General features: G+C 37.0%; 1 protein-coding gene across 2 annotated transcripts in view; it reads right to left on the bottom strand.

The window, feature by feature from the left end:
* Positions 1-1,347: 1,347 nt before the first annotated feature.
* LOC308514227 (uncharacterized protein C12orf50 homolog) overlaps positions 1,348-12,374 on the bottom strand; it is a gene marked incomplete at both ends in the record, with an annotated part of 32,061 nt that continues 21,034 nt past the window's right edge. The window contains 6 exons of one of the 2 annotated variants that reach the window (XM_081084308.1): positions 1,348-1,373; positions 4,720-4,812; positions 6,736-6,942; positions 7,168-7,272; positions 8,913-9,029; positions 10,908-11,003. In XM_081084308.1, coding sequence (XP_080940434.1) covers positions 1,348-1,373; positions 4,720-4,812; positions 6,736-6,942; positions 7,168-7,272; positions 8,913-9,029; positions 10,908-11,003 — 644 coding nt within the window. The remainder of the gene's footprint in view (positions 1,374-4,719; positions 4,813-6,735; positions 6,943-7,167; positions 7,273-8,912; positions 9,030-10,907; positions 11,004-12,374) is intronic. The other variant, XM_081084309.1, reaches the window with a different exon arrangement.

Below are 12,374 nucleotides of genomic sequence, written 5' to 3'. Positions count from 1 at the left end.
TAAAAATACAGGCTCCCACGTTTTAGTGAAGTTCTGAGCTTTAATGAACTCAGAAGCATAAAAGTTACAAACTTATAAAAACATCATTTGAAAAATTAATTACTTATATTGCTTTCATATTTGTTTTTAAGTTTGCAGAACAAATTTTTATTTGTTTAATCTTTATTGTTGAAAGCATTATATATATCCCCTTTTTCCCTCCTATTGACCCCTTCTAGTCCCTTCCCCCACCCCAAGGCCTTCATCACCCTATTGTCTGTGTACATGGGTTATGCATACATGCATACAAGTTCTTTGGTTCATCTCTTCCCACCCACTCACCCACCCCTGCCTTTCCTCTGAGATTCTACAGTCTGCTCCATGCTTCTCTGTCTCTGGATCTATTTTGTTTACCAGTTTATTTTGTGAAGAACAAATTTTTCATTTCAGTCATGCTGCAGAGGAAAATTTTTTTTAAATTACATAATTATTATTCCAGATACACAATTCTAAACAAGTACAAAAGAAATGGAAATATGTTTCAAATGGTATCTCTCTTACATTTGTAAGCATTTGTATTCCTGGAGTTATAAAAGCCTCAAATACCTCACAAAAACTTTTGGGACACCAGGTTATTAATTCACTTTTTTCCCCCTTTATCAAGTCCTTTTCTCCAATAGGATCATATAATTTTTTGTTTTCATAGTAAGAAAAATGTTTATTTTTCAGCATTAAATGTAGCACATAGCAGATAGATTTTGTAGTTGCCAATTAAAAGACATTGTTCAGCAACCGCCCTGCATGATAAACAATCCTTCTCTTTCTATAGCACATCAAAGTGTATTTCTATTAGAATTCCTCTAACATACTCATCACCAAATTGTTACCCTGGGACTTCATTGAATTTGTTTACACTTTATATCTGTTATTATAGCTGAAGGCCAAGCTTAAAATCTAGGTAGAGAAAGAAAATGTGAGGTTTCTCCTGTAAAGAATATTGCAAAACAGACATCAAAGGCACAATTTTGCTCCTCAATCTGTTCAATCTAACTTAGTTTACAGTTAAAGAATGATTTTAATTGTCAAACTTTTAAATTTTATTAAATGTTGTGGCAATGCATCAAATGAATTCCAGACCTATATAAATACGCAGGCAGCTGTTTGCAATTTGCATTTTTATCAGTTGTGAAAGAGTACAATGTACTTCCTGCATCTTATTTTCAGAATTTGCATTTATCATCTTTGGCTACCCAGTATACAGTAGGGAGTACTTGAATATCTCATTCTTTGAATTTTCATTTTTGATTATAAATCAAATGATGTCTGGGACTTTTCTTTTTCATTTTTCTCTTCTCTCAACCTGCAGGTTTACTTGCTCCCATTTCTTCTTGGCTCTAGTAAAACACAAAAAATATTTCAATTATTTTTTTTTCAGCAATCTTTAAAGTACTGACATGTTGCATGTCTTTTGCTAATTACCATAAATCTAAACGCAAAACAAAAATGAAACTATTGTTTTAATTCATAAATTGTCTGAAGCCCATTCAAACTAATTCCACCTTCTTTCTGAAGTTTGCTGGGTTTTGGATTTGGATGGATGACTTAGAAGGAATGGAAAAATACTATATATAAGGCTACACACCATGGAGCAGCCAGAATGAGCAGAATGAATGTTCCATCCTATGGAGTCAGTACCGCCACCCACACCAGCTTTGTCTCTATCAGAAAGGACATGTGGCCTCAAGGAAGGTTGGCAATGAGAAAGACATCTCTGATTGCCTTCAGCAACTTTCCTCAATTCCTAACACACATTTTCCTCTCCTGTTGCATTATCTTCATAGCAGCCAATGACATTTTCCCCAAAAGGCTCCTCTTGCCCATTTATATTTCTGTGGCCTTGGCTCCCAGATTTTTTTTAGAAGAATAGACTAGTGGCAGCTGGTGTGTTCTGCTGCCTGTTTCAAGCAGTCCATCTGCCCACTGGGAAATGCTGAAATCACTCCTATGTGCCCTAGCAGGAGGTGCAGGGGAAGAAATACCAGCTAATCTTTCTCTCTTACTCTGGTCACAAATTCCCCAGTCAAAAGCTTTGGTAAATAAGAAAACTAACTTTATTTTTTACAACTGGTTTTGATTTTTTGACTGTAAGTCCCCATTTTGTCTGATGTAAAACTTATTGGTACTTGGCACAAAAACTTTATCAAATTCAGTGATTTCTTAGTTGATTCATATTTATATTTCAATTACATTCATATTTGAAATTCTTTCTCAGGGTTTTTCTCCCTCCCACATCTCCCTGCTGCTTATCCTAATTTCTAGGGTTGGGACAGGGAATAATGTTTGCTGTTCTGTGACAACTGGGAAAAGAAACACTATTTCAAAAATCTCATGTCTCAATAAGATTCGGACCATGTGCTGGTGAATGGTGGCCCAAATACACAGACGAAGGTTTCTCAATCTTGAATGTGCATCCTGGAGATTTTGTTAAATGCAGATTCTGATTCAGCAGGTGTGAGATGGAGATTCCACATTTCTAACAAGTTCCTAGGTCAGTGATGGCGAACCTATGACACGCGTGTCAGAGGTGACACGCGAACTCATTTTTTTGGTTGATTTTTCTTTGTTAAATGGCATTTAAATATATAAAATAAATATCAAAAATACAAATCTTTGTTTTACTATGGTTGCAAATATCAAAATATTTCTATATGTGACACGGCACCAGAGTTAAGTTAGGGTTTTTTAAAATGCTGACACGCCGAGCTCAAAAGATTTGCCATCACTGTTCTAGGTGATGCCATTGCTGGAGGTCCTCAAGTCATACTTCAAGGAACAAGGGTTTGATTGGTGAATAATAGCAGAGCAATCTGTTGAGGTTCCAGCTGAGCTCTCCCCTCCAATAGGACCTAACCAAAAAGGTGTCTTCCTGCTGCTATCAGTCCCAGCCAGGAGGCTTTGTGTAGACCCACTTGTCCTCTCTCCAAGAAACTCACTCTCATTGAAGCTCACAGGAATAGGTGATGCTCTCCTAAGCAGATGTGGAGTTGGGAAATTTCAAGTAGTCTCCAACCCTTTCATCTTAGACATGGCTTGCCCTGAACCCAACCCACCACCAGATGGCACTGAGAAATTCTCTTCAAAGCTTCCCCCACCCCCACCCCTCCCCACCACACTCCCGCCAGGTTGCCTCTGGGAAGTGTACTGCAGATCCGCTTTATGCTCAGGTTCTTATAAACTTCAAGGGAAATTCTGTCATTGGTCTTTCTACACCTGGGTCCTGGCATAGCTGAGGTGGTGAGGGAAAAGAAGAAAGGGACAAGCGAGTGGCTTCACATTGTATCTAGTCTCCTGCTGCTTCCCCAGACCCTCCTTATCTCTCTCCAGGGTTGAAAGAAAAAGAGTGGTTTTGTCAGTTCGCATCCCATCACATCCCCTTTCCTCTGCTGTGCATGGGTGGTGCATGTTTCATGGTCGAAACTTAAAGTCATTCCCCCCCCCCCCCTCCAAAATCCTTCTGTAATTCGTGTTTAACTATCTGGGATGGGAGGGAGAAGGCTGCTGGAATAAAAGAGCAGTTACTGGGACGGTGCATGGGTGAAAAGTACATCCCTTAATGCTCCAAATAACTCCCACCCACAAGGAAACCATGGGAGAAAAATGTGTGACTCAACAATCTGTGGTTTTATCCGGGATTTCCACTGACTTTTCACTTCCTTCCCCCTAAAATTAAGTGCCATCATATGTAAAAACCGATACAAAATTAAGAGAAAATATAGTCAATTAAATTGTGCTGCAACAGAATTTTCTTGCAATGCAATATGTTTGGGAAAGAAATGGGAAAAAGGAAAAAACAATTGACTCCAGTACAAATATATACAAGCAAGTCTGCGAACTATGTCATTGCTGCACTCAAAGGAGTTTAGAGAAATACTGCTTTAGAAAATCCTAGCTATTTACTTTGGGAAGGGGACAGTTTCTAGTCTGGATATGTTCTAGCTCATTCTGGAAAGCTCTTGTATAAAAGCGTATGAATTTCAGACGATTCTGAAAATTCTAGGCTACTGGTCTAGGAATTCCCTCTCTATAAATTTTCCTGAAACGTTCAATTTTCTGAGAAGTAAACTGAAACCATTTTACCTTGGGTGGTTTTCCAAACCTACTCAGCCAGCCCCAGAATAAGCCAGGAGGAGACATCAAGATTTTTAGCAAAAAGACCATCTGAGGCTGGGTCTATAAGCCTCTACCCTGGGAGATTCCAAGGGTCCCACCCCTTCCCAGAGAAAAGAACACAACAAAGGGAAACCACAGTCATTATGAACCTCCTGACCTGAAAACTGTATCTTAGGGGACCTATAAGTCTCCACTAGCCAATATTTGTCGATGGTGAACAGAGTAGGGCTTTAATACTTTGTTTCAAAAATATGGTTTTATATATTTGCTTTGTGGTTCAACAAAGAATGCATCTTAACATGCTATATAATCCTGCAGCTGCTATGCTTGTAGCTAAGGAGAGAAATATGTCAAAAGATTTTTGGTAACACATAAAAGTAGGCAAAGTAGAGCACAGTAAAACAAAGCAAAATTAAATTGCTAGTAGAAAAAGATCTATGAAACTCCAAGTAATTATGTTCATATATATCATGAAATTGTTCAAATTTCCTAAATTATGTTCCTTGAGCTTAAAAACTTGTCACTCATTTTTAGGAGTGTATAATGTATTAAATATTAGTAACAGTTTACCTGTATATATCTTTTGAGTTTTTGAATATGCTTTTGAAAAAGGAATTCTTTTTCGCCAAGCTGAACCATTATATGGTGTTGACATATATTTATCTGAGAGAAGAAAAAAAAAAGAAGACTGAGTTAAATATTGTATAACTTGAAAATCATATTCTAGGAGTTTTTCAAATTTATAAACATCTCAGAGATGTAATTCTCTAATTCATGTTACCATTTCAAAGCTAAGGGATCAGTGACAAAAATGAGCTTATTAAGACTATTTAAGTTATCAATGAACATAGGTACACATTCTCTTAATTGGCGGTCCAGGTCCTCAAATAAGACTGTCTGCCTTGAGACTAAGCTAGAGGAGAAAATAGTATCTGAATGAGATAAAAAATATTTCTTTGCCTTGTTTAACTATGATTTTTCATGCAATTCTGCTAATATTTATAGAAGGAAGGAAGGAAGGAAGGAAGGAAGGAAGGAAGGAAGGAAGGAAGGAAGAGAGGGAGGGTGGGAGGGAGGGAGGGAGGGAGGGAGGGAGGAAGGAAGGACCAGGCCAGCAGGGGAGGTGGCTCCCAGAGGTAGGAAGGAAGGAAGGAAGGAAGGAAGGAAGGAAGGAAGGAAGGAAGGAAGGAAGCAAGGGAGGGTGGGAGGGAGGGAGGGAGAGGGAGGGAGGGAGGGAGGAAGGAAGGACCAGGCCAGCAGGGGAGGCGGCGACCAGAGGTAGGAAGGAAGGAAGGAAGGAAGAATGAAGTAGGAGATACAGCTCTACTCCCTTTTCCCTCCATGAAGTGACTCCCATGATAGCAGATTGCTCTACCATAGAGAACTTATTGTTCCAGGAAACCAAAGCATGTATATACTAACTTGGTCTTAAAATATCTATTGCGAGCTCTATATTTAACACTCATCTAGCAATGTTGCATTTGCGTTTCCAAGTATGACCATGCAACTGTGATTCTCAGTGCCTGGTCTAAAATACTAAAAATGGATTTGCTCTTTCTCTTGTTGACATTTGCACTAATGATGCAAAGGGAATAGTGAGTATTACAGTGGCCAACTTAACACAAATATAGACAATGGCACAAAACTATTCTGGAAGTCACTGTATTCTTCACAGCCACTTACGAACAGGGAAATATAACAAAATTAGTAATAATGTCATGAGAGTAAGAAATAAAATTAAAAGCCTTTTTATTAACCTAAGAATATCCTTATTTTTACATCATTCTGTTTGAAAACAGAAGAAAAACAATTTAAGTAAAGTTAAATTCAATTTAAATTGTAAAACAAAGATCCTAAGTGAGACATAGAGTTTTCACTCATGTTTCACAAAGTGCACAACATTTAGAACGCCACTGATCAGGCTGTGAACAGAGGAAAATATAAGCATGCAGCTACAGGGAAGTGAGTGGCTTTTTCTTAGTTGAGAAAAGTTAAACCCAACTTTGAAAAAGCAAAATTCGTCTGAGACAGGAAGAAAAAGAGATTTCTTCCCTCCTCCCTTGTGGCCTTGTACTTCCTGACATATACCATGATGTTGCCTATTACGTGATGAAATGATTTAGAAGCAATCTGGGCATGGTGGGAGAGACAAGAGCTTGTCAAAAATATTGCAGTTAACCCTCAAACTAACCCTTTCAGAAAGTAATCATGACGGTCTAGAGAAAAGGCAAGGCGTGGGCCTGAAATGATCCTTGAACAATGCTGTTAGTGCAACAAGGAAATGTCAAGCATCTGCAAACAGCCCTCAAGAGGGAAATAAAGCTATGCAGGGGGAGCAAAGTGCAATGCTCTGAGACACAGTGCTAGGAAGCTTCAGTGCCAAGTCATCTGCACCAACATATTTTTTTCCACAGCCTTTGAGTCACGTGCACTCCGGCATATGGAAGAAACCCTTCCACTGGCTTTCTCAGCTGGTGGTGATGGCCTGGAAAAGGAAAAGGGGAGTAGGTAGCAGCAAAGATTCATTGAGCCACCAGGAAATTCCACGGGAAAGCAAACCACAGTCCAGTAAATAAAGAGCCCCACCTGGACAGAGATTGAGTTTGGGTTCCTTGTTAGCGTTGACTTTATTGTAGAAGCCATGTGTGGGCCTGCTGCAGGGAGGTGCGTTTAATGAGACAGTCCTGACAGCAGCATCCCTCTGAACGTGGATATAGGATGCATTCTCAGCATTTCTGTCTTTATTACTGCGATGGTAACTAGTTTTATTTTTTGGATTTGGGGTCTGTAGTGCTGTAAAAAAAAAAGGGGGGGGGTGAGGAGAAAAAAAAGAGCTGGTTTCATACCAATTAATAACACTGGAAGACAATGCAAGCTAAAAGAACTAAGTTTATTGGAGTTGGGTTGACACCTAAAATAACACATTTCACAATTTGATTTTCAGGTATAAAATATTATTTGATATTTAATATATTTTCAAATTATAATTTAGAAATATCAAATATAGAGACACTCTACCTCTCCGCACTCCTTGGCCAGGAAAGTTCTTTGGTTCATCATAAACCCATTTTCTTTTTTTCACGCCTTTAAAATGAGGCTTCCTCACTGGCTGGACATCATTCACTTAGAGGAAATACAAATTTTTACAGTTTTTTAAAAGATGCTTTCATCTGAAAATTAGTGTAGGTGATAATTACATATCTGTGCATTCACATGCCATGCAAGAGGAAAAAAATAATTCACCATCCTAATACTTTACTTTCCAGAACAAAGGGTGATTTGTTTTTAAATACCCCCAAAAAATCTATCTTGAAAATACATGAGAAAATGTTCAATAATTAGCATTCCTCAGAGAAAAATGCTTGTCTTCAAAGGAATGTGTGGATTCCTTTTAAAGAACATAAAATTGCATTCCAGACATAATTATGTGTCTATCTCATTACAATGTTATTACAAGTAGTTTTGGAATTGCTATTTTGAACATAAAACTTTTTATACATTTTTAGTCAAAACTATGACTTCTGAGGAAGTTGGACTAATGTAAAACACTTTTAGAGAATTTTACCTTTTCCTTTTAAGATCTTAAGAGGTTTTGAGTATAGATAGTTTAGTAAAACAAGACCAAGTGATCAGAATTTATAAGTGTTAATATTACTAGATTATTCACTTCTTACTTGCATAATTTTTCATCAAAAATTTTATATGCATGCTAAATTTTCCAGAAATTTTTAAGGTATATTTCTCCAGACACTCTTAAAATAATTTAGTAGAGAGGAGCATTCTTTGTTACTTCTCGGTAGAGCAGCGGTTCTCAACCTGTGGGTCACCACCCCTTTGGTGGTCGAACGACCCTTTCACAGGGGTCGCCTAAGACCATCCTGCATATCAGATATTTACGTTACAATTCATAACAGTAGCAACATTACAGTTATGAAGTAGCAACGAAAGTAATTTTATGGTTGGGTCACAACATGAGGAACTGTATTTAAAGGGCCAGAAGGTTGAGAACCACTGCAGAGGGATCCTGACTATTCACACGTAAGAAATGCACTGTGTGGGTTGCACTGGCTCTCTAGAGTGGACCGATAAATGTCTTTGCTTTTGCTCTCAACCTCAGCTTAAGCATTAGGCCTTCAATGAGACAGATTCTCCGCCTCCTGTGCAAATGTCATGCTCCACCCTTATTCTCAAGCTCCTGCTCCTAGGTTTTGGAAACCATATTTTTAACAAATGCCACTAAACTGAGCTTCTTGAGGGCAAAGCATCATAGTTCCCTTAGTGCTTATCTGGGATCCAAGGATGATATATGGGTTCAATAAATGAAATAAGGGAAAGGAGAAAGGATGGAAGAAAACAGAGAGGAAGAGTCATGGGTCTTAACTGTATCACAAAAGGTAGCTTAGAGTGCTGAATGGCAAGGAGAAGCCAAATCAAGAAAAATAATCCAAAACATAATAAAAACCTATCATTGTATTCTAGTATGGGTTACATCAAAAGGGCAACACTAATGAATCTTCTGAGAAGGGGTTGTATACTATTAATTTTAATACTTAAATTAAAATAGTGGGAAAGTATATTATTTACTAGGACCTACATCACAATTCATTGCCAAAGCTAGTAAAATAATGTTGTCTTTAATTCTTAATCTTGAATAATTTTTAAAACATCCTTTTTAAATTTCTTTTTTTAAGATTCTATTTCAAGTAAGCAAAACAAATCCATGGTAAGACAAATATATCTAAGGCCAAAAAGAGAGCTCTCACTTGAAGAGGGGTCCTCTCTGCACTTGAAACTGATATTCTCAGTAGCATTTACTACATGCGCTGTAGGTGCTAGTCGGGTAGCTAGGGAACGCTTTGGATGAGGACTGTCCTTGTTGTCTTTTAAAGCAAATTAAAAAAATAAAACGTCAGTATTAGTAAAAGAAGTGTCTCGGTTGGTATTTCACTTTTCAAACATTATATAATGGGCATACTACTTTTAAAAATATACATATGCATGCTAATTTTTAGGATGCATTATTGAAATTTCCTAATCACTGCCTAGAGTCCCCCAAATTTGTCACTAACAAAACGTTAAAAATCCAGTAATACAGTCATTATTTTCAATAAGTAAATTACATATTTGTGGCAGTATTTTTAATAACTCCATTTTTAATAACTCCATAAAGAATTAAAAGGTTATCAATTTGACATAAAATGTGCCAATTTAAATTGAGATCCCAAAAATATTTCTTTTTAAAAAAAATATATTTTATTGATTTTTTACAGAGAGGAAGGGTGAGGGATAGAGAGTTAGAAATATCTATGAGAAAGAAACATCGATCAGCTGCCTCCTGCACACTTTCTCCTGGGGATGTGCCCACAACCAAGGTACATGTCTTTGACCAGAATCGAACCTGGGACCTTTCAGTCCACAGGCCGATGCTCTATCCACTGAGCCAAACCAGTCAGGGCAGCCAAAAATATTTCTAATGTAACAACTTTCACTTGTTCTATGCTTTGGAGCAGGACTACCCAACAGAGCTCTCTTCAGTGACGAAAATAGTCTAAACCACTAACTAGTCTCTTGTGGATAATGAATACTTGGACTATGGCTAGTGCAACTGAAGAGCTGGGTTTTTTTGTTTCATTAGATTTTGTTGTTGTTGTTGTTAATCCTCGCCCAAGGATATTTTTCCATTTATTTTTAGAGAGAGTGGAAGCAAGGGAGGGAGTGGGGAGAGAGAGAGAGAGAGAGAGAGAGAGAGAGAGAGAGAGAGAGAGAGGAAAAAAAAATCAGACACATTGATCGGTTGCCTCCTGCACGTGCCCTGGCCAGGGATGGAACCTACAACACAAGTACACTCCCTGGACCTGATATCAAATCCATGACCCTTCAGTGCTCGGGGCCCACTCTCCAACTACTGGGCACCACCGGCCAGGGCTCATTTTAATTAACTTAAACAGCCATTATCAATTTGACATAAAATATGCCAATTTAAATGAGTAATAGCTACTGTAATTAGTGTATTTTTTGAGTAGGGTGTTTTGTTTTTTTGTGTGTGGATTAGGCAAAAATTTTTCATCTCTGAGAGAGAAAGGAAGAGAGATTTACATAAATTTTCCATTAACAATCCTTGAATTTGATTACAACTGCCTTTTCCTATTCTTGAGAACATTTATTAGTGGAAGAAAACAGTAGATGAGGTTGTTTAATATTTAGATGGAGAATATGTAATGTGACTGGGAGAGCTGCCCCACAGAGAGGTACCAGTTGGGAGATTTTAAGCATGGTAAGGGCATCATAAAACATTGAGGGAGTATTTTATTATCTTATATATTGATTATTTACAGACTATCGTTAGTAATAATTATTAAATGGGGAAGTCATCATAAGATTAAAACTCTTCACAGTGGTCAGAAACAAAGCTTTCTAGGAAAATGCAATCATACTGAGTGCTTAAAGTAGGAAAAAGAAACTAAAAACGACTTAGTACTACCATTTAAGAGAACCAATAACTTTAGAGCTAGCAAGACTCCTAGAAATTATGTAGCCCTACAGGCTAATTTTGCAGGCTAATCAGATAAAGTGCCATGTTCAAACTATTAGGGACAGAGCCAGGACTGGAACCTTAGGGCTCTTGACTCCTATTTAGTGTATTTAGCGAAAAGCTTTATTTATTACTTTGCCAATTATGTATTTCCACAAAAATTAAGCTTTATGTTTAATGCATCAATTTGAATTAAAATTGGTTAAAATAATAAATGATTTATTACCTTTAGTATTTGAACATTTCGACATGGTGATTTCTTTCTCTTTCTTTTCATCTACTCCGAGAAATATGATCCTCTGTGGAATGTAGCAATCACCTCCTATGATAGTACCTTACTGTTAGTGGCAATGATGGCAGAACACTTTACAAAACTACCTTTCAGTACAGGATTATCACTTCTATAACATCTCTTTTGTCCACTTCTTTTTACACAGTTCTCAATGATACCAGCCCCACCTCAATATATATCATATATGTTTAGATTAATATATATAAATATATGTGTATATGAATACATAGTATGAACACTTACATACTGATTGCAAGAAAATTCACATAGTCAACACAATTAATTTGCCTTTAACGTAAAATAATCTTTCACCATTTAGAGATAGAGTAAATATAATTTATCTCCCATATATCATCAGATATATGAATTCAGGTTTTTTTTTCCTTAAAGGTCTTCTATTTTTCAGGATAAATATCCACAGTTGCATTAAATATTGCTTATGTACTTAATTTTCAGGTGCTTCACTACACAAGTCACCCTTTCTCAACATACAATAAGTGTTTTAAATGACCTTTTTTAAAGGTGACACCCAAATGTGAGCTGCCCTGTACAGAAATCAGTGAAACTAGTATAATAGTATTTGACATTTATGGAGCCTTCTTTTATATGTCAGACAGTTGTCTGAGTACTTTAAATGACTTATCACATATACTTATCTTCCTATACTCCTCCTAATAATTCAATGTGAGTTTTACCTTAGCTGTTTGCTAGATGACACATGTTACTGAATCATTTTGAAATCTTGTGGGCAACAAACATTTATTATTCCCTTACAATCTGTACCATGTCAGGTCTTTTCCAAATTGAAGAAAACCTACTATTAATGTCTTGATCTTTTTTTCCTTAGCTTTAATAAGGCATTTTTAGAATTAAATTCCCTGGGGTGACATTGATTAATAAGATTATTCAGATATCAAGTGTACAATTCTATGATACATCATCTGTATATTGCATTGTGCACCCACCTCTCAAAGTCAAATCTTCTTCTCTCACCATTTATTTGACCCCTTTTACCCATTACACACCCGCCCCTTCTTCCCTCTGGTAACCACCCTACCGTTCTCTGTGTCTATGAGTTTTTGTGTTTTTTTCTTGTTTTTTTCATTTGTTGCTTTTTTTACATCCCAGATATAAGTGGAAGCATACGATTCTTCTTAATTTTTTCTGTCTGGCTTATTTTGCTTAGCATGATATTCTCAATATCCATCCATGTTATTGCAAATGGCAGTACTTAATCTTTTTCTTATGGCTGAGTAGTATTCCATTGTATATATATGTATCACGTTTTCTTTATCCAATCATCTAGTGAAGGACACTTTGGTTGTTTCCATGTCTTGGCCACTGTGAGTAATACTGCAATGAACATAGGGGCGCATATATCTCTCTGAATAAATGTTTTGG

This window comes from Myotis nattereri (genome assembly GCF_964212035.1).
Source record: "Myotis nattereri genome assembly, chromosome: 2".
In the NCBI taxonomy this organism is placed as follows: Eukaryota; Metazoa; Chordata; class Mammalia; order Chiroptera; family Vespertilionidae; genus Myotis; species Myotis nattereri.
This window is presented reverse-complemented; position numbering and strand designations above follow the sequence as displayed.